The 22,630-nt window shown below is 31.1% G+C and overlaps 1 protein-coding gene and 1 non-coding gene across 11 annotated transcripts; one reads left to right on the top strand and one right to left on the bottom strand.

Annotated features, from left to right (window-relative positions):
* Positions 1 to 5,611: 5,611 nt before the first annotated feature.
* On the bottom strand, positions 5,612 to 12,092 carry LOC123903995 (tubulin alpha-5 chain-like). Of its 10 annotated transcripts, none has more exons than XR_006808234.1 (7): positions 11,345 to 11,520; positions 11,065 to 11,218; positions 9,830 to 9,868; positions 9,178 to 9,377; positions 6,806 to 6,901; positions 5,978 to 6,607; positions 5,612 to 5,886 (listed from the first exon to the last, which is right to left on the bottom strand). XR_006808234.1 is itself a non-coding variant. In XM_045953688.1 (7 exons), exons 1-7 carry the CDS (start codon positions 11,417 to 11,419, stop codon positions 7,805 to 7,807), a joined length of 1,050 nt encoding a protein of 349 aa, XP_045809644.1. In that variant the 5' UTR covers positions 11,420 to 11,520; the 3' UTR covers positions 7,667 to 7,804. The 10 variants fall into 10 exon arrangements, 8 of the variants coding, with proteins under 8 accessions (XP_045809649.1, XP_045809646.1, XP_045809644.1 ...); XR_006808233.1 differs by having other exon boundaries at positions 5,612 to 6,295; positions 6,366 to 6,607; XM_045953688.1 differs by lacking the exons at positions 5,612 to 5,886; positions 5,978 to 6,607; positions 6,806 to 6,901 and adding exons at positions 7,667 to 7,807; positions 8,185 to 8,305; positions 8,570 to 9,027.
* Positions 12,093 to 20,213: 8,121 nt separating this feature from the next.
* LOC123912058 lies at positions 20,214 to 20,306 on the top strand. Its single transcript, XR_006810920.1, has one exon. It is a non-coding gene; the product is annotated as a small nucleolar RNA snoR126 (small nucleolar RNA).
* The last annotated feature ends 2,324 nt before the right edge of the window (positions 20,307 to 22,630 follow it).

Here is a 22,630-nt window from a genome sequence, read left to right as displayed (position 1 = left end):
ATTGAGGGTCTCAAAAAAAAACTATAAGGTAGTATGTGTGTATATAAATATATATATATATATAGTACTAAGCGAGATAAAAACTTCATATTTGTAAAATGCTTAAAAAATATTTATTTAACATCACATAACCTTATTGTTGTGGTGTTTGGGAGAGCTTGAGAGAAACAATGAGATCAATATTTCACGATTACAAGAAATGGAAAAGTCACATCTCCACCTAAAACCTTAAAGCATTAGGTTAACGAATCATCTCCTTATAAATCTAACATTCTTCTCATTCATAATTAACATGTAATTTTATTACTCGCAGTTGAAACCCAACACTTATTGCTAACGGAACTTTCACCATTAACGTTGTGAATCAATATCAATATTGAACAACAATTATTTTGCAGTGTTGCACACATTATTAGTTCACTAAGCAGTGTTCAACAGCTGTTAATTAGCTCCAACTAAGGTCTTGTTCCCACGTCATCAACATTACCAATCATTGGACATTCACACGCTTACCCAATCAAAGAACTTACACGTGTCTTTGTGGACCCCATCTTCTATTTGTACCTTCATGAAGAAGCTTAAAATTCAATCTTTATCTGGGACCCACTCGCTGATGTCACCATAAAAAAAGTGAATGTGACCCTAAAATCAAACCCCACCACCATAGTGCCAACTGACTCAAAAGCTACACACTCTTGGACCAAAATACCCCTACTAAATATTATCATTTACCGAGAATACCCCTGCAACACATCCTTAAATATGAGTCCCTTCATCAGCGTTTCTTCCCTTTCTCCTTCTTTCCTTTCACCACTCTTTACTTTTGCAATTGCAATAACCATGCTCTCTTCTCTTTCCAATTCCGATTTCACGGTGTTAGACGAAGATGTAACACCGTGGAATTTCCCTAACATTTTCTCACCCTTCAATCCCACAAGTCCCAAACCAACTTCAAGCTCCGGCTCAGGCGAACCAAATGAAAAACCGGTCTTAAATGACTCAAACCGAAATATTGAGGACCGAAAGCGGAGAAGGATGATATCAAACCGAGAATCGGCACGAAGGTCACGTATGAGAAAACAAAGACATCTAGAGAATTTACGGAACCAAGTGAACCGGTTTAGAGCCGAAAATCAGGAATTGAACAACACGTTGCAATTTCTAGTCTACCACTTTAATCGTCTACGAACCGAAAACGAGTGGCTCCGGTTGGAACGAACCATGTTGGGTCAAAAATTGTCAAACATAAGTCAAAATTTGGTTTTTCAACCATTCTCATCTGCATGGCCATGCAATATTGTCACGGCTGAATAAACAAAACCTTGAGGTTAATCATGATTAACAACCGTTAATTAATTAAAAAGTACATGGTCTCCGTTAAATATATGGAGATATCATATATATAACTTATTTTAATTTGTATTTGTAAATTATATTTAAGGTAGGTATATTAAGGTGGTGTACGTAGAGTGGGGGAGGATGCTTTTTTGGGGAAAAAGGGGTAAGGTTTGCAAAATATTGATGGGTAAGGTCATGGTTGTCATTTTTTTTGAAAGGGTTATGTAAAATTCTTCTCAAAAAATTAATCATATAAAATACTTTGTATCTAATTAGTGTTTTAATTTTTGCCAAGAGATAGTTTACACAACATTTTTTATGATTTTTCAGTAATTCTATAGTATGGAATTTATGATATTTTTTTTGTGTGTGTGGTTACTGTTCTAATATTGATTCGTTTCCTCTAGCTAAGGTTTTTTTTTTTTATTATTATTATTAGTACTTTTATGATTATGGGGTGCCAACATAGTTGGGATGTCATAATTATTATGTGATGCCTATGCACTCTAATGTTTTATAAAAAAAAAAAAAATTATTAGTACTTTCATCCATCATGCTACCCAACGACGCAAGGGTTTGATGCAGATTCCATATTAAATCTCTTCAAGTATATAAGGATTATTTAATACATCAAAATGACAGCTAGGGAAAAATAAGGAAAAAGGAATATTCCGATGACATAATATTAATTGACTTGGAATATTTAATAAATCTCATAAGAATAGTGAAGTACGTTGCCATGCATCAATGCATCATATGTCATATACTAGTATATTCTTTGGCCAAATAGTAGATGCTAAAAATAATAACTTCTTTGACATTAAAATAACTAGTCGGCTACCCGTGCGATGCACGGGTTCGGCGGAACACCATTTATATATCAATCATGGATGTTATCAATCATGGATGTTGTTGACCATAGTAATACTGCATAAATGAAATTGGAGTGATCATAATTTCACACACTTATACACCATGGCAAATTATAACTCTTTCACATTCTTATTACTTATACGGTATATGGCAAATTATAACAATACTAGTATAACTTACCCGTGCTATCGCCCGGGTTAATGTTCTATGAAAAATATAGATCATTTTTTTTCACACATGAAAAATATGGATTATTAAAATTTTAATATTGTGATTTTTTTAATTATTTGTAAAATTAATTTTATATTTAATGTAATAGTTTATTTAAATATGATAAAAGATCCAAATTTTGGAGATTTTAAGGAGAAATGGCATAATGGAGAGTGATACTCCACTCCCCGTTCCAAACTCACATGTTCATATATTTGTTCTTTTATTTTCATAAAAAAAAGGTCATTATGCAAAAACTAATCTAACGGTTAATATACTTGTTCTTAATCGTCATCTCTCTTCTTTAGACATTTGTTTTCTTCAGGAGTATTTTATCTCATGTCCCCGTGTGAAAAAATTTCACATTTGAGAAGCAAAATGGGCCGATTTTAATATTATTTATTTAAAAGTAATGAACAGTAGAATTGTTTGTCATAAATATTTTTTTAATTGAATTTGAAGACCATAAAAATTATTATATCCAGCTGACAATTATACCTAATTATTATATGCAGTTGGCAATCTTCCTTTCATAAAAAAAAATTTAAAAACAATTGCTTTGGTACAAAAATAATTTTTTTTTGACGAAATTGGTACAAAAATAATTATTAGAGTAAATTTATGATTTTCGGTCAACAAAAATAATGACTATATAATTGCTTGCTATATATAGTACTTCAAAAACAATTCCTTTTGTAATAATGCAACAAAAAAAAAATGAAAAATCATATAAAGCATTTAATTCATTTATGGCCAAAAATATGGGAGAAAAATGCATTTGGGAACGCCATGTGTACATAATCCTTCTATCAAACCCTCCCAAATAATATAATAATAATAACAATAATAATATGAATTTATTTTTTGGTAACAAATGATTTGAGATTTTGAATTCACATTAATTGAGAGATCGTGTATTAATGATTTTGAATTACTACTTGATTTGATTTAGTTGAAATCATTTGATTGATTTGTGGAATTGATTTTTCTTTTTAATGTTTATTTTATTTTACGGTGAAAGCAACCTGTATGCATGTATTAATAATAATAATATGTTAACATTATTTCTCTAAAACATATATATTTGAAGTTTATATTGACGGTTGTTATTTTTTTTTTATTTTATTTTGTGTCTTTCAAGTGTGCTTAATAATATGAAATGAGTTTTTTTTCTAAAAAAATAAAATGGATTGGTAAAAAAAATAAATAATAAGAATTCATAATGATTGTAAAGAGAATTGGTAATGTTGTTAAAAAATTAAAACGTATTCGATTGTTTCATTTTGAATGATTATTTGTAAATTATCATTAAATTTTGATTCAGAAAAACACTAAAGAAAAAATATTCCTTATATGAGTACCGCACAAAAATTCTATTGAAGATGCTCTCTAAATTGTCATATAGAAAAGATGTTCTCAATTGTTGCCACATAGATTATGATGAATGAGAGGATGCGACATTGGATTAATAAAAATTAAAAGTCATAAGAAAGTGATACGCAGATTTGTTTCCTTGAGAAAAAACTCTTAAACATATAAATAATAGATAGATTCACAAAAATAAAGATCTCCTTTTTTTTAAAAAAAAAAGAAGTATAAAATAAAAATTGCAATAGAAAAATATACAATAATGATGAACTTAATACTATTGAAAAAATACATCATTTGATTAATTTGTTAATAGATTCATCAAGTAAATACATCATTGATATTTCAACTTGTATCCAAGACATCATTGATATTGATAAAGTGCTATAAGCAAGATTTTATAAAAAAATAAAACTACAGTTGTTAAAACAGACTCCGAGCTCTCAATTCAATTCATTTTGTGAGAATGTGATGCATTTCGTCTTGCCTCTCAATTATTTCCCTGTCACGAAAATAAATAGGATTAATAAATAAAAAGATGACCAAAAGAAAATAATCTAAAAGGTAAAACAAACAATATATTAAAATTATAAGAAATATCGAACAAAGAAGAAAAAATAAAGAAATTTAAAAAGGTGACAATATACAGAAAAAATAGTGATTATCGAGAGAGATGAATAAGAGATAATGAAGATTGAAAAATTGTGAGTTTTAGAGTTCAGACAAATGTTATATATATAGTAAAAAAAAATGGACAAATGAGTAATTTTGTCTTTAATATGAAATTAAATTCATTAAAGTCAAATATATTGATTCCATTTTTAATTTTAAAAATATATTAGTAAATTAGTAATTAGTAAATTAGTAAATAAGACATATTCCATTATATTATAAATAAATTAAATAAATTAATGCACATGAATATAACACACATATTCCAATTTTTTTTAAATAATAATAAAATATTAATTATATTATGTGACTCTATATAATTATAAAATTATGAAAATATATAATTTTTTTTTTACCGTAATACAATATATATATATATATATATATATATATATATATATATATATATATATATATGTGACCTTAGTATTTTGATACACGACCATTTAGAAAAAATTTTGTGAGAGAATAATTTGGAGACCATAAAGATTTAATATTTTTTTAATTGAATTTGAAGACCATAAAAATTATTATATCCAGCTGACAATTATACCTAATTATTATATGCACTTGGCAATCTTCCTTTCATAAAAAAAAATTTAAAAACAATTGCTTTGGTACAAAAATAATTTTTTTTTTGACGAAATTGGTACAAAAATAATTATTAGAGTAAATTTATGATTTTCGGTCAACAAAAATAGTGACTATATAATTGCTTGCTATATATAGCACTTCAAAAACAATATTTATTTAAATGGATTGTCCAACCAAGAATCAGAAAGTAAAATGTTAACATGATTTTGATTCAGAAAAACACTAAAGATTCTAAGTAAAATTATTTCCTTTTAAAATTATTTTTAATAGGTGCATTAAATTCGATTTATAAACAATAATTGAAAAATGATTGAATTTCCAAATTAGCCAAAGATTCTAAGTAAAATGATATCATCATGTATTAGAGAAATTGCAAAGGCCTTCATAGGTAGCCACATAGGAATTGGAGAAATATTAGAATGCCACATAAGACATGGATCAAGGAAATGGTGCCACATAGAAATAAGACCATGAGAGAGAAACTCCTAAATATATAAATAATAGATTTCATTTTAGGTTTTGCTGTCATTACACATTAAGTATATAGCATGTTATATTAAAAAAAGTGTAGCTATATTCTGGACCCAATTTAAGTATTATAAGATATCCAATTACATAATCAAAACGAAATGTACAAATAAGTAATCGATTTTCAATTACAAACTATCTCCAAATTACAAATTAGTCGGATAATATAATTCTCTTCAACTGATAATTTATTTTCAAATGCTAGCTTAGAGAACTGGTTTGACTTAAATGTCCCTCCTTGAAAATATATGGCCTTCTTCTATAATGAATTTGGATGACTGAATGAGAGTTTAAGTTTCATCCCTGGAAGTAAACAACACGGGAGAAAATCAAGCAAAATCAATACAAACATGAAGCATAGGATAAAAAAATGAATTATAATTTTTCAAGATACTTTGGAAAACACTATAATCATGTTTTCCTTCCCAGATGAAGGTTGAGGCAGGGTTAAGCCTTATTATCATCTTCTATATCATCATGCTTTTCTTGAGAACCCTCTTCACGATCAGCAATTTCGCCTGCAGAAACGTCAAGATCAAGATTTGAAGATGAACAAAAATTTGTAATCTTAAATCTACAGTGTCTTGGGCGGAGAACTTCAAAGAAAGCTTAAGGGAAGGTCTTCCGAAAGAGTTTATTTCATTGGGAAAGTGGAACAATAAAACCCCTGTATGTCAAGAAGAATGAGACCAAGAAGAATCATGCGCAAAAAGTCACTCATCATTGAAGGCAACGTATGCACAACATAAACCATCACCGTAAGCTACACCATTATCTTGGGAAAATCATCACCACATGAACCATCGCTATAGCCGACGCGAGGCTTCTGGTCACAATCAACACAAAATATCTAGTAATCATAATTTTGCAGCAAGAAATGAATTGAAGAGGCAAATGAGAAGGTACAAATTATATAGAAGGAAAAGGTTGAATCAAAAAGTGTAATAATCTTTACCATCACAATATACACCGCGACCATGAGCCACTGCAAGCATTCGGTCGTCGCCAAAGATAAGGAATACTTCTGCAAATTAATAAGGAGTAAAAAATGAAGAAAAGAAAAAGAAATGGAACAATCAAGATGAATCATCTAAATATAAAAAATAACTTTTGTTTAGAGGAACAACAATGAGTCAGGCCAAAAGATGAAACAATAGCCGTGAAACCAAAACAACATTTAAAGAAAAACCAGAGAAGTTCAGAAACCAGACAAAACAATCACCTGAACTTCGATATCATCAGAGTTTAATCTCCTTATAAGCATCAAGGAAGCAGCCTCTCTCATTTTCTGGGATAAGATCTCTGAATGGCTCCCAGGCTTACATGATACAAAATGCAAAAACTATTAGTTCTCACATGCATAGAAACTTATATAACCTAAAGTTTCAGGCTTATTCTATATATCAAGTCAAAAACAACTTCATATTTTAAAAGGAATGCTTATTACGCATGACAATTACTCAAACTTAATTCACTAAACAAACAAATAAAAGAATAGTTTAATACCATCAGGGAATATTGCAGCAGCACCACCTTCATAAAACCAATCAATCTCTTTCTTCCTTAGAAGGAAGATACCCCTGAGGACTATGCCAGTAACCTGTAACAAAATTATTAAATATTTAAAAAAGTGAACATAGCATGGAAAAATTAAACACATTTTTTATATAAGGGCAATGAAAATCAAAACAAATCTATACACCTTATCTGGGTGAGTTTGGCTGTATGCAAGGGTAAGTGTGCTTCCCCATGACCCCCCAAATACCTGTATATTATATGGATCATAAAATCATATACTGTTACGTAAGAATCACAAAACGTATACTGGTAATTGGTAAACAACCAGAGGTAAAAGATGACCTGCCATTCTGGAATCTCCAAATGTTCTCTTAATTTTTCAATGTCGTCAATGAGGTCCCATGTGGTGTTTTGCTCTAAGCAAGCATGGGGTGTGCTTTTCCCTGCACGGCTGCACCTCGCTGATAAAGAGAAAAAATGTAAATTCACAATAAAAGGAATTTTGATCCATGAAACACACTTGCGTTTCAAAACTAACCTGATCAAATAGAATGATTCGGTAAAATTCGGGATCGAAAAATCTTCTATTATTCGGGGAAGTTCCCCCTCCAGATCAACAAATATGGCTCTTGGCACATGCTTTCCGGATCCGGTCTCACTGAAGAAGGTGTTGAATGCGTCGCGTGCTACACCAGGTGAGGTATCACTGCAATGCAAGTAGATAGAGAAATTAGCATATTTGTGCCTAATCAATCATATGAGTTAATGAGTGTTTATACAATATCTAGAAAAGTAGTAGCATCGAAATACCTTAATTCTGTTAATCAGATCAAAATTTCAAGCCAATGATATTCGAAACGTATCCCCCTTTTGTGCTTCTTATTTTTCATTAATGAAAAGAGGGAGTTCATGAAATCCCTTATATCAATTTGAATTATTAACTTAAAATCAATCATATATGTGAACTATTTATTAACTCTTTTTTGCATGTCAATATAATTCTTAACAGCCATGAGTGCATGACAATAAAAATGCCCTCTTAGCATACATGAGATCAAATTTATGATCAATGTGAGAGAAAACCTCGGCAACAGCTGTATTGTTACTTATCATACAAACCGCGCGCATCACCTTGGCAAGATCACCTCCCGGTACTACAGTTGGTGGCTGGTAATTTATACCACACTTGAAACCAGTTGGACACCTGAAATTAGTCACCAAAATCACTCAAATCATATTGATTTTTAGTAAAAGGCGAAAGAAAAGTTTGCTCTGTGCTTACAGCTCAATCATATAACAAAGAATTTATTATGTCCCCTATAAGAATAGAGCAATTATATTGTCATGCAAAATTGAATAATTTCAGCATTTTGACCATTCTAGGCAAGTTTAACTAAATCACTTTCAAGGAACATAATCTAAATTGTCACTCAGAATGTGATATTCCAAGAAGTCCAAGTCTAATTACCAGTCAACAAACTGAACTGTTCTCTTTGTTTTGATATTTGAAACTGCTGCATTCACATCTTTAGGCACAACATCTCCACGATACATAAGGCAGCACGCCATGAACTTTCCATGTCTAGGATCACACTTAGCCATCATACTTGATGGCTCGAAAACTGAGTTGGTGATCTCCGAAACTGATATCTGCTCATGGTAGGCCTTTGCAGCGGATATTACAGGAGCATAAGATGAAAGCATGAAATGAATACGAGGATATGGAACCAGGTTTGTCTGGAACTCGGTAATATCCACGTTGATTGCACCGTCAAATCTCAAGTAAGTTGGCCTTTCTATATCTAATGATTTTTTGCATATATCATATATTGCTTCATTGTCCAAAAGTACAACCACATCAGTGTGCTCAAGAAGTAAATGCGTGGAAAGAACACTGTTGTAAGGTTCAACAACTGCAGTAGATACCTGCATGTTAAAAACAGTTAATAAGAAAAGCATAAAATTTGAATTAAGAAAACCAAAAAATCAAAGAATAATGTAAAGCAACAAATTAATGAGATAGGAACAAATGTTTGATGCTTCACAAACAGTTCATTTTGTCTTCATTTTTAATACCTGAGGAGAAGGATAGATGGTAAAGCCGAGTTTAGACTTTTTGCCATAATCTACAGACAATCGTTCCAAAAGTAATGATCCCAAACCAGAACCAGTACCTCCACCAACAGCATTGAATACCAAGAATCCTTGCAATCCAGTACAACTGTCTGCTAATTCTCGGATACGATCGAGGCATAGTTCAACAATTTCTCTTCCAACTACATAACAGATCCACAATAAATGGCCACTGTCAAGCTAAAGAGTGAAGAAGAAAAATAGATAATTTGAACTGCATTAGAAATTGGCTTAATTAATTTAACAGTTGATTAATTTTTTTAATTAATGACAAAGTTTAGTTGATTAGTAGTAATAAGTAATATGTGGGGTTGAAAGGGACCATACTTCTCTAACTTTCCTGTGGGTGCATACATCCTTGTCTTGTTTGTTGTTATTTCATTTCATGTCATGACTCATGGCACATCAAAGAGACACCAAGATATATCTCTTCTTCTTCATTCCTCAAATATCTAAATTCATTATGCATCAGTAACTATCTTACCTTACAAACCCAAAATCACAAATAAAAACCCCAAAACAAAAAAAAAATCCAATTTTTCCCAACCCCTTTTCAGCTGCAGGTAAAAAAAGAATATGGCAAGCAATTGATTACCTGAAAAAGAGGAGCCGCAACCCATGGCAAGTGGAAATGCTGCAGAACACAACACAATCAACAACACCATAGTTAAAATTAACATAACATATAATACATCTGTTACTTAGCTTGGCAAACCAAACAACCTAATCTGAAAAATCAATTGAAAAATCCTACACAAAATCATATGCACAACTCTAAGGGAAAAAAAGATTAATTCACATTCCATGAATCAAAACAAAATTAACATTAACATATAGTACTAAACTTCACAAATTTCTAAAAAAATTGAAAAATCTACTTTGAAGAGCAAGTCTTGTGTTCATATGAATGAACCTTCCCCAAATTCCTTATTAGGTTTGAGAATGGAACAATAATAGAATGCAATTTATCATCCTTAACCATAGAGATGAGCATATCAAGGAATTTTATAGCATCCTTACAAGAAGAAACAAACACAAATAATTTTAGTCCAAACAAATAGTAAAACAAAAGGTTGTGAAAGTTCTGATTGGTTCTGTTGGATCAAAGAGTAACAAAGTGGATTATGTTAAGACTTAAGAGTATGATAAGTTCCAATAAGCCTTATTTTTTTGTGCCTCTGCTATACCTCATCCTCATATACAATGCCAAACTTTGAAGGACTTTAGTCACTGCTAAAAAATTCAACTAACTACTAAGATAATCCAAAAGTATAGGAATAGCAGAATCAATTAAGGGATTAGGTTTGCTTATCTTAGTTAATATGATATATTGTTTTTGTAACTCAACACCATATTTTCTATAGTAAGTTAAGGTTAACAACACCAAAATTTTCTAACTCAACAATCAAAATTTTCTAACTCAACATAACAACACAAAGGATTGAGTATATCCATTATCTATATTTATTCAATCAATCAATCAAAGAAACAAATCAAAATTTTCCAAAAACCTAAAACCTAGAAAAATTATAGATTTAGAATAATTGTACCTGTCTGTCGCATAGAGAAAGCTTTTGTGGTGGTGGCGCGACTGGCTTTTCCGGTGATTTTGATTTGAAACTGAATAACCACCGAAAACCAACTTCCCTGCAACAATCAATTGACAACTTAAAGACTTCCCTAGTGTTATATATAGTGAGTTATATTACATGGTATATGCTTATTGTTCAACAGAGAACTTCTACAATTTAATAACAAATACAACACAAGTTAAATGACTAATTCTCAACCTATGAAAAAAGATAACACAAGTTGAAGAAACTATTTCACCTCTGAAGCAATTCTTTATTATCTGATCCCCATGTTCGTGAAATTCATGGCTGAAGGATGTGTTTGAAGAAAGGACAGATGCTTTGTCCGGCACTGTACTCAAACCATCTGATACAAATGCAATTACAAGGACAAATAGAATGCTAAAGGTAATCTGCAAAAGCATGTGAGTGAAAATTGTGAGCAAGCAACACAAATTTTAAGAGCAGAAGACACAAGCCAATAAATCAAGTTCAGATTGATTTGATTCCAAGAATTCAGATAACAGTCACAGACTCACAGAGAGATGAATATTGACAAATTGAGAAAGATGAAATCTAGAAGATGAATTTGGAGATACATCACCATCTACCATAACCACCACACATCACCATCACCTCCAATCTTCAACCATCCTCACCAACAAAAAAAACCAACGAAAAAAAAATAAAAATAAATAGAGCATAGAAATTAAGATCGAACCAGAGGAAAGAAGGAGCAAGAAGCTTCCTCGCCGCCGTTGCCGAGCACCGCCGTGTCACCACAAACGGCCACAAGAACTCTCCCGGCCGGAACTCCTCCTCCTCGCCAGAACTTCTCTCCCGCCGGTAAATCTTCTCTCACTCGGCCACTCCCTCACTCTCATGACGAGTGATTGATTCGTAGATGGTGGTGGAGGTTGTGGTGTGGAGGTTGTGGGGAGTGAGAGAGATGAAACTGTGGGATGATGAGAAAGAGGGAGAGCGTACGAGAGAGAGAGGGGGAAGAGAGAGAAAACAATTTCACAAATGAAAAAAAATTGGGAAAGTAATCATAAAACCACAATTGTTTCCATAAACCACTTGTGTCAATGGTTTGCATAAACCAGCAATCACAAAACCAGCAATTATAGGAGGGTCCACATGAGTCATGCAAAGAATTATAATAAGCCATGTGTAAGATGTGTAAGATGAAGCATAGGAATAGCATGCCATGTGCAAGAAGGTGTAGATGTGAACATTGAACCCTAAATTGAACCCTAAAATGAAATGAAACCCTAAATGGCATGGCAAGATGTGGTTGGTCAGAAGAAACAAATGTAGAAGATTGATTGGACAAGAATTTAGGGTTAGGAAAAAGGGCTTGCAAAACCACTGATCCTTTATTATATTAAGATAAGTTTTTTATCATACTAAAAAATATTCCACCGCTTAATAAAATTAAATTATACTAGTGTAATATTTGAGTAATATTGCACCACTTAATAATATTTTAGTAAATATAAATTTTATAAAGGGGTTTTCTAACTTAGACCCTAGTTAGGTCTAAGTTAGCAAGGTGCACCTTTTCAATTGGACCAAAATACCCATTCTTTTAATTTTTGAAAGAATAGAGCAACAGGGGCATTTCTGTAATTTTCTGCAATTTTGCCAACCATATACACGCGCCCCACCTTCTTAAACCATTAATAGACACGGATCCAGTGTCGCGCGCGTACCGAAGGACCATGGTTACAGACCGTTGATTTCCATCAGACAGCCAAGATCTGATCTCATCAAGACTGTCTGATCAATCAGACAGCCCAGATCATCCTGATCCATCAGATTCAAGCGCCTGCGTCACACTGGATTACAACCTGGAGAGAGAAAAATTTGCTTTTTAAAAGTAGGACACGTGTCACACAATGGTTGGCTGGGCGTGATTTTTGTTCATTTTTTACTTTGAACTCAACTATTTCGTTGTAAATTAATTTTTTATTTTTTTATTTTTATACCAAAATTCATAATTTTTTTTTTCTACAAATAGAGACTTGGTTCGTTTGATTTGGACACCGAAAAAAAAACGCAATTTTTCACTACCTTAATCTCATTTATTGTTTACTAAATACGTTACTTGTGTGTTGTAATTTAACACGCACCACTCAACCAACTCACTGAAACCATTATACTAGGAAAATAGTAGATAATATTCTGGAACTTTTGGTATATTTTATGAAATTTTTGGAGACCTGAAACTATTTTTAGTTAATTAAATGAGATAAAACGGTAATAAAAAACTAATGTTTGCTTCTGAAACCATTTTACTGGTAGAATGGTTGCACATAGTTGTATTCTGAAACCATTTTACTGGTAGAATGGTTTCAATGAGTAATTTATTAATTGTGTTTGCTTCTGAAACCATTTATCTGGTACAATGGTTTCAGAGAGTTGTAATCTGAAACCATTTTGCTGGTAGAATGGTTTCAGTAAGTTGATTATTAGTTATTTACTTCTGAAACCATTTAGCTTGTAGAATGGTTGCACATAGTTGCATTCTGAAACCATTTTACTGGTAGAATGATTTCAGTGAGTAATTTATTAATTGTGTTTGCTTCTGAAACCATTTATCTGGTACAATGGTTTCAGAGAGTTGTAATCTGAAACCATTTTGCTGGTAGAATGGTTTCAGTAAGTTGATTATTAGTTATTTGCTTCTGAAACCATTTAGCTTGTAGAATGGTTTCGGAGATTTGCACTCTGAAACCATTTTCCTGGTAGAATGGTTTCAGTGAGTTAATTTAAGGTAGTGAAAAATGAGATTAAGGTAGTGAAAAATTGGGTTTTTTTTTCTGTGTCCAAATCAAACGAACCAAGTCTCTATTTGTAGAGAAAAAAAAAATTATGAATTTTGGTATAAAAAATACAAAATTAATTTACGACGAAATAATCGAGTTTAAAGTATTAAATGGAAAAAAATTAACGTAGCCAATCATATGCTGACACGTGGCCTGCCTTTTCAAAAACTTTCTCTCTCCGCATCATCCTTCCACCAAACGCGCGCCTGTCGGCGCGTGTGATGCACGCGCGCTGATTTTGTCCACTAACACGCTGCCACGTGTCCTGGGGGGAAAAAGAAGTGGGGGGCGCGTGTATTGTTGGGTAAAATTACAGAAATGCCCCTATTGCTCTATTCTTTCAAAAATTAAAAAAATGGGTATTTTTGTCCAACTCAAAAGGTACACCTTGCTAACTTAGACCCAACTGGGTCTAAGTTAGCAGCCCCCTTTTATAAAATCTACCGTTAAATTGAATTTATATCATTCATGTAAATTTTTTTAGAAATTCAAAACCATTTGATATTTTTTAGAGTCATCAAAATTTAAGATTAATGGTATTCAATAAAAATGCATAAATCATAAGTTTTTGTGGGTCTCAAAAACATATCAATAATTTTAGATTTCTTAAAAAAATTACATGAAAATATATATGATATAAACTTTCAATCTATCTATGAACTTTAATTTGTAAAAAAAAATATAAATTAAAACGTTAAAGGATGTTGTAACATTACTTAAATATTACACCAGTGTAATATAATTTGACCTCTCCCAAAAAATAATATTCTTAATTCATTAATTCAAATGGTGGATAGGGATGGCAATTTGACCCATACCCAGAGGGTATCCGCAAAAATTACCCACAACGGGTAGGGTAAAAACCCGCATTTTGGGTACGGGCACGGGTATGGGTAATTACCCGCAAAAATGAACGGGTATGGGTGCGGGTACGGGTACCTTAGTACCCACCCCATACCCGCATAATATATATTTATTTATATTATTATATTATAATATATGTAAATCAATTTAAAATAATACAACTCTACTAAACTATTACATATTTTTAATACAAATGTTTATTTATAACATAATATAAAAATAATGTGAATATTTAACATAAATATGAACTTTAACATAAGGTTAGTAATAATTTTGTTTATAATTTTCATTAGTCAATATTAAAATCTTTGAAATTTTTATAATTATATTAAAATTATATGATATTTTATAATTGATCAATTTATTTTTAGTAAAAATGCGGGTAACGGGTACGGGTATGGGTACCTAGGTACCCATAGGGTATTGGGACGGGGCAAAAGTTGTTATCCACGCAGGTATGAGAATGGGTACGAGTATTTTTTCAATCCGCGGGTATGAGGATGGTACTATAATACCCTACCCATACCCTACTCATTGACATCCCTAATGGTGGAATACATTAAATACAAACACAAATTTAACAACAAAAAACGTAGGTGGCTAGAGCTGCCTACATGGGCTAGCCCATATGTATCAGCCCGCCAAACTTTAAAATTCTAGCCCAAATTTTTTAAGAGTTTTTTTGCCCACTCTTAAAAAACACATTTAAAATATGGGCTAACCCATATGTGTCAAGGGTAGCCCGCAACTTGCATATACACTAAAATTAATAAATATGGGTTAGTCCGTTTATCCCGCAACCTATGTAAAATTGGACTCGAGCTACATTTTTAGAGTCCATATTTTAATACAGCTTTGTAGTCGGTCCTATAAAATCTGAAGCTATTAGGGTCAACCCTAAGCGGGCTGGGAGATATTTAACTTCCTTAACCATTTGATTATGGGTTCAATTTATGACCGGTGTGTGTGAAAAAAAAAATTGCGAGATATTAACACCATAAATGGATTTTAATTACCTCGAAGATTTAATATTTATATTTAAATACCTTATTGTGTATTCTAATTAAGGACACGTATACTCTGACTTAAAGTAATAAGAAAGAAAATCAATACATTTGACTCAAGTGGTTAATGAGTTTTTCATATGACAAATTATTTGGTAGAACCCGAGTTCAATATCTGATGGGAACAATTCTTAGTCAAATTTTACTTATTTCGTGGTCTAACTAGAGATTACCAGACTTTTTTTCCTTGAGAATTTGAGGTTTATTAAAAAAATGAATATAAAGAATATGTCACCACTTCAATCGATCTAATCTTAAATATTATAAGCTTGTATACACAAGCAAACTCTAAACCCTAATTTATTTTCCCTGTTTTCCCTCCATTTTATCTTGCAATTTTTATTAAAAAATAATACAATTTTGTCTTGACTAGGATTCGAACCCACAACCCTTCAATGCAAGGCAATATTTCCAACCATTATGGCAAGTATACCAATTATGATTAAAATTATGTGCAATAATTGATAAGCACCATCAATTTTAAAAGTATATCATATCAAAATTATTGTTGACTATATTATTCATCACGAAATATTTTTATGTCTTTCCTGATCAATGATTTTTTTTCTACCGGATCATAAATTTAGAGAATAATTATCATGTGAGATTTGGAAAGTTATTATCACGTGTAATTTGGAAAGTTATTATCAAACTCAATTCTACTAAATCAATTTTTGCAATACAACCAAACACAACCATAGTCATGTCACTAATCACATTCATTATTTTGTTTTTAATATTGAAGATTTAATATTAACCGATGATCAATTGATATAATATGCACTAGCAGACCAATTGTGATTTAAATTATGTCCACAAAGTGTTAAGCTCCATCAACTTTCATAGGAAAGATTTCATACGACAATTAAGCACCATCAATTTTCATTGCACAATTTAAACAATTAAAAACCGATAATCTCTTATATTATAAGCTTGCTAACATAAGCTAACCCTAAACCAAATTTTTTTCCCCTCATTTTCTCTTTCTTTTTATTGCAGCTTTATATTAAAAATATACAGATTTGTCATCGAACCTGCATCTCTTACTTACAATAAAACGTTTCAACCGCTAAAACATGTGCTTTAATTATGAAAAAATTTAGGAATCCTAATATGTTAACCCTGTTTTCAATAAATTTGAACGGCGGAATTAATCACAATTTTTATTTATTTATGGATGTCTACTTAAGTTTATGTTCTTGATTATGTCTTTAATTTTTTTTTTAACATTTAATTATCATCAATTTTTTAACCTTTAGTTATCAGCAATTTTTTTTATTAAGTAAACAAAACGATGGGTTCAAAAATTATTTAAAAAATATATAAACTATAAAATAAGCACATAAACAAATATAGAATAATTAGTCCATGAAATTCCCTATACTACTCTTATTGAAAATGCTATTAGAATTTTTGTATTTTATTTTTTATTGTTACATATTACACCTAATTAGACCCATGCGTGCATGGGTCAAAGTTCTAGTTAGCTTAATTCCTATTATTAGTTAGAAGGTGATTGGTTTTAGGTTAATAGCAATTAATTGGATAGTGACTTTATCCAATCCAATTATCATTATAAAGTGACATATGACTTTTAAGCTCATTTTTTTAACCGGGTAGGCCACGGGCTCTAATCAAAGACGTAATCCGGCTAATCAATACAATACGTCGTAAATTAGCTTAGGCCCCCCCATATGGGTGATTTTTAGTTTTATATTGTGAAATGTTAAAAATCTAAAATTAATTTCTGTTTTGAGCTTTGAAAATCCCTTACAAATCATTTGCCAGATGAAATTTAAATTAGAAATATAGAAACAAAAACAACACAAATTCAAATCAAATCAAATCGAGATATTTATAAGATTAAACTTATTTAATTCTATTTTATTTTACAATTTCAGTCTCTATATACATCCAATGAAATTATGTTTCGTAGATATTTATCAAGATATTTTATAAACTTACAAATAAAAGTTGACATTGTGATATGTCATATATATATATATATATATTAGATGCATGCATAAAAAAGATTACACCAATGATTTAATTAATTTTAATTTTTACGTGTATATACACTTTTATTTTGTTTTGTCACTGAGCACAATATATAGAATTGTATAATGGACAAAATTTAAACCTAACCCGTATGTCGTTCGTTAATTATTAAAATCGAACCCATAGATTTCTCATATCAATGATCAATTTTTAATTTAAACATCGATTCCGTATACATCTTCCTTCAATTAGAGTTGTGTCAGTCATAATCAGTGGAGTTAGGTGTATTATGGGAGACCCATTTCAAATCGTCTATTTATCAATGTGGCAAAAAATATTCATTCTAGAGCAATCTGTCTTCATCTTTAATTGTCTTTGTTTGGTTGCGTTTTCTTCACTTCTAATTTACATTTTGCCCTGGCTAGACACTTGGTTTTCAATAAATCAAATGGGTAAAGTATGTATGTAGCTAGCATATATCAGAATTATTATATCAACTGAAAAATATCTATGAGTGTTATGGTAATACTTGTTTTAAGAAACCAAATAATATATTAATAAAAAAAGACAATTCTTATTAAGCATAAAGTGCTCCTAATTAAACAAAACAAAAGTATAAGAGACTAAAAAGCTCGTCCCTTATAGAAACAATTACAAGCAATGAAATCAATCCAACCTGCTGTAAGCTCTATATGGCACATCTAAAAAACTAGTTATACCAGCTTTTTTTTATTGATGAAATAGAATGAAATGAAGTATAATCAAGTGTTATAGAGGTCAATTCTATTGTATAGATTATTTATACATATCATGTGCATTTATTAATATCAATTTTCTATCAAGAGCATAAGAGGTGTCACTAGGGATGGAAAAAAAATCCAAATCCGAGAGACCCACCCGAACTCAAACTCAAGCCAACGGGCGAAACCCGATTTGTCTGGGTTTGAGTTTGGGTTCGGGTGACACCCGATAATATGGGTGTGGGTTTGGTATCAGTCAAACCCACACCCGAAACCCATACACCCACCCGAAATATTTTATAATTACCTAATTACCTCTAGCCTCCCTCAATTTTCTTGGAAGACCTTAAATTTTAGTTGTAATTTAATTTCTTGAAAGTCTATGTTGTAATTTCTTGAAAGTCTATGTGTTGAATTTCCTTGGAATACCTTAATTTTAGTTGTAATTTAATTCAAGGGTCATGCTAACCAGTGCCCCCGGGGCACTAGTTAAGAATACTAAAAGGAGTAATTTTTGCATTGAAAAAAGCATTTTTTATACTTATAAAAAGTAATTTACACAATTTCCAATACATTCATACCTTATTTAGCTCCTTAACCAGTGCCCCAGGGGCACTAGTTAGCATTTTCCTTAATTCAAAGTCTATGTTGGAATTTAATTTCTTAAATTTGCAAATTATTGTCAAATGTGCTGCGGGTTTGGGTTTGGGTGGAAAAAACTCGAACCTAATGGGTGTGGGCGTGGGTGTTGTTTTGCCACCCGAACAGCCTTTGAGTTTGGGTTTGAGTTTGAGTTTGGGTTTGGGTGATGATTTCGGGTGTGGGTTTGGTAAGTGTCAAACCCGCACCCATGGGCACCCGTTGCCATCCCTAGGTGTCACTCTAGAGAGATACTAATATAAAGAGAGTCAAATGTTTACGTCTTTCACACTTCCTAAGAAAATATTCCGAATAAACATAATTCACTATTTAATGTGTGAACTAGGTTCTCGCAGTTCGCACTTTGATTAAGGAATCTTATAAAAATTTAATTTTTTTGTCTCTCAAACCCTTCTCTCACTCCCATGAAATTTTTTTGAATTAAATACTATGAGTATGAGTGAGTGATTGATTGAAAAAGGAAAATAAAAAAAAGTTTCAATTTCTAGAATTATAGGGTATGTGCGAATAGTCAATGCTATGTGACAGCCACTCCGATAGTCAGACAAAATTGGTCATCCTCTAAGACCATATTTTAATTGGCCACTAGTGCTACTACGACACATCATCGACCAATCACATGTACCCTATAATTCTATAAATTGAAACCTTGTTTTTCATTTTCAATCACTCACTCATACAATATTTCATTAAAAATATTTTCATTGGGTAAAGGAATTGTTAACATTTTAACGTGTGAATTTTGTTTCATCCAAAATATTTTTATAAGGGTGAGTAGAATAAAAAAATAAATTTTTATAAGGTTGGTTAATTAATTAACGAACTATATTTGTCTAAATTTTATGCTTTTAGCTTAACAACATATAAGGGGGTAAAACTAGAAAGGTTAGGGGTACGCGAGAATAAAAGGGGAGCCCAAAAGAAATTCTCCCTATATATTGGGTTTGGGTCTAGCCCAAAACTATTGTAGCCCACATTGCCGGCCGAAAGATCATATAAAATTAGGGTTGCCAACATTTAGGATTCCTGTTAGATCTACCCCTCTCTCTCTCTCTCTCTCTCTCTCTCTGTTTCATTCTCTATGATTTTTGCATCCCATCTTTTTCTCGTGTTAGAGATTAATTTTCGTTTATAAATAAAATATTTTATAAACCCTTTATGTATGTTTGTTGTGCTTATTGATTAATTGATGATGATTTTAATTTTGAATCTTTCTCGTTTTGTTTTACTATAAATTTGTAAAAACTGAGGAGGCTATGATGAACGCAACATTTCTCGATCCTGATATTGACCAAAGCAATTATATTGCTCTTTGATGACAGTGTTTGTGCGTGTCTGAGCCTCTTACTAATTATATGCACAGTTTTCAGCTTAATCTCCTAAAGAAATACTAATCTCATTTTTAGCTTTTACTTTTTCTCTAGTAAATGTCAAATTCTGCTTAAAATTTGGATTGTCGATCTTAGTTTACAGTCACAAATATTCTACTGAGGGCTGCATTGAGGCATTCTTCCATATGCATGTCATTTAGAGACATACTCACAAATCAAAATAATTAAAACAAAAATAAAATACTTACTTCAATTAATATTACTTTGATCATTTTATCTTAAATTTGCGGTGTTTGACAAAATTTAATGACAAAAAAAAAACATTTAATTAATATTTAATTTTTATCAAGATAGTAGGGATAAGATTGGAAGAAAAAATAATAAGTTATAAGCTAGTAAAATGCAAAGTGTTCATGGTTCATAGACTGCACTTAACCTAACCATAAATGGTTCGGGCCGTAATTGAAACCATTTTTTTTTTTATAAAAATTGGTTTATTTTTAAAATCCGTTCGATTCAGAATCGGTTTAGAATCAGTTTACATATTTAAATTAGTTTAGTTTCGAATAACGGGTTTAAAATTAGTTTTTTTATAAAAACCGGTTTATTTTTGAAAAACTGGTTTTAAACTAATTTTTTTTAAAGTGGTCTAAAATACTAAACCGAACCATTTATATGGTTCAGTTAAGTGCACTTCATGAATTGGATTTTAAAAAACTAGTTTTAGTGCTTTTTATAAACAAGAATTGGATTTTAAACCAGTTTCCAGTTTTTACCATAATCTCCATTTTTTCTGACAAAAGATCGGAAACTTTTTTTTTCGGAAAATATACGAAACTTTTTTTCGAATAAAAAATCGGAACTTTTTTTTTTCAGAAAAAACTCCGGCATTGGTTTTATTTGAAACTTTTTTCCCGAAAAAATCGGGAATTTTTTTCTATAAAAAAAATAGAAATTTTTTATCGGAAAAAAGATCTAAAACATTTTTCCGGAAAATCGAGAACTTTTTTTCCCGAAAAAATATCGAGAACTTTTTTTCCGAATAAAATATTGGAAAATTTTTTCAAAATTTTTTTTTTGAAACTTTTATTGATAAAACATTTTTAAAAAAATTAAATATTCTTTTTTAATGAAAACCAATTCAAACTGGTTCTGAACCAGTTATACACTGAACTGTAACTATTTTTTAAAAGTGATTCAGTTCAAAATTGAATTAAATGGTTCAGTTTAAACTATGGTTCAGTGCAATTTGAACTACAGTTTAGTTCAATTAACTGAATTTTTGAACACCCCGAAAATACATAAGCACTTTTTAAAAACATTTATCAAACATGTTTTTTTTTTTTTCATAAAAACTTATAATCTAAAAATTATAAACTCAAAATTTGGTCTTACCAGCCTATTTCCATCCCTAATATACAATCCTGATCTGCATTATATATTGGAATTTAGAATCTTGACTCTATTTCTTGTGTGGTTTCCTTTTAATCTCAATATGCACACACCTTTTTAAATATTTAAAAAAAATGAAGAACAATTTAGGTTTGCATATACAAACAAATTCATCATTGCAGAAACGTTTCCCAATTGTCCCACAAGGGGAAAAAAAAGTTTGTGAAATTTAATAAAGCAAGTAAAGTTTGGTTATAGGCAGTACAAGAACTAGCGCTCCTTTACTAGCAATGCCTTATAATTTTCTGGCAAACTGATAATTGGTCTCAATTATTGGGTGAGTGGATTTACTCATCATTATAAAGATGAATTCTTTCTCTTTCTCAACATTCCTCCTACCCCTTTGTCACATTTTATTTCTTTCACTTCCAAACCAAATCATGTGCTATAGAATTCCTGTCTCCATTAACTTGCTCATGCAAATTTCCATGCAAACTGATCATGACATGAAATTTTGTAGATTTCACTTCAGAGGCGATGAAGAAGAAGCTAACAAGTAATGTTGAGAGAGGACTATCGAATTAGAATGTGGAAAAATAGGCTTGTCCCTAAGATTTTGGGTGTCCTATGTAAGTTATAATGTTGGTGGCACATTTTTTTACAAGTCATTTTTTAACACACGGACGCATGCACGCACGCACATACACACACTAAATAAAAAAAAGGGTGCCCCTAAATTTTTGGTTCTCGGTGCGGTCGCTCCTCTCGAACACCCTCTAGAACCCTCTGTGGAAAAACATACGCGATTAGATAAAAAAAAATAGGGAGACTAAAATTGCAAAATTATGATATTTGAAGATTAAATATGAATTTAATAAAAAAAAATAAAATTAAATATGAATTTAATCATATGTTGTAATGTTGTATGGTCAAACTTATGTATAT

The sequence above is a fragment of the Trifolium pratense genome, linkage group LG2 (genome assembly GCF_020283565.1).
Source record: "Trifolium pratense cultivar HEN17-A07 linkage group LG2, ARS_RC_1.1, whole genome shotgun sequence".
In the NCBI taxonomy this organism is placed as follows: Eukaryota; Viridiplantae; Streptophyta; class Magnoliopsida; order Fabales; family Fabaceae; genus Trifolium; species Trifolium pratense.
This window is presented reverse-complemented; position numbering and strand designations above follow the sequence as displayed.

What these genes read in the sequence shown, in the direction of transcription:
- LOC123903995 (XM_045953687.1), bottom strand. Translation starts at nt 11,419, where the DNA reads ATGGTAGATGGTGATGTATCTCCAAATTCATCTTCTAGATTTCATCTT. An exon ending in TTGTCAATATTCATCTCTCT is followed by an intron (nt 11,219 to 11,344) that starts GTGAGTCTGTGA and finishes ATGCTTTTGCAG; the next exon opens with ATTACCTTTAGCATTCTATT. An exon ending in AATAAAGAATTGCTTCAGAG is followed by an intron (nt 9,869 to 11,064) that starts GTGAAATAGTTT and finishes TGTGTTCTGCAG; the next exon opens with CATTTCCACTTGCCATGGGT.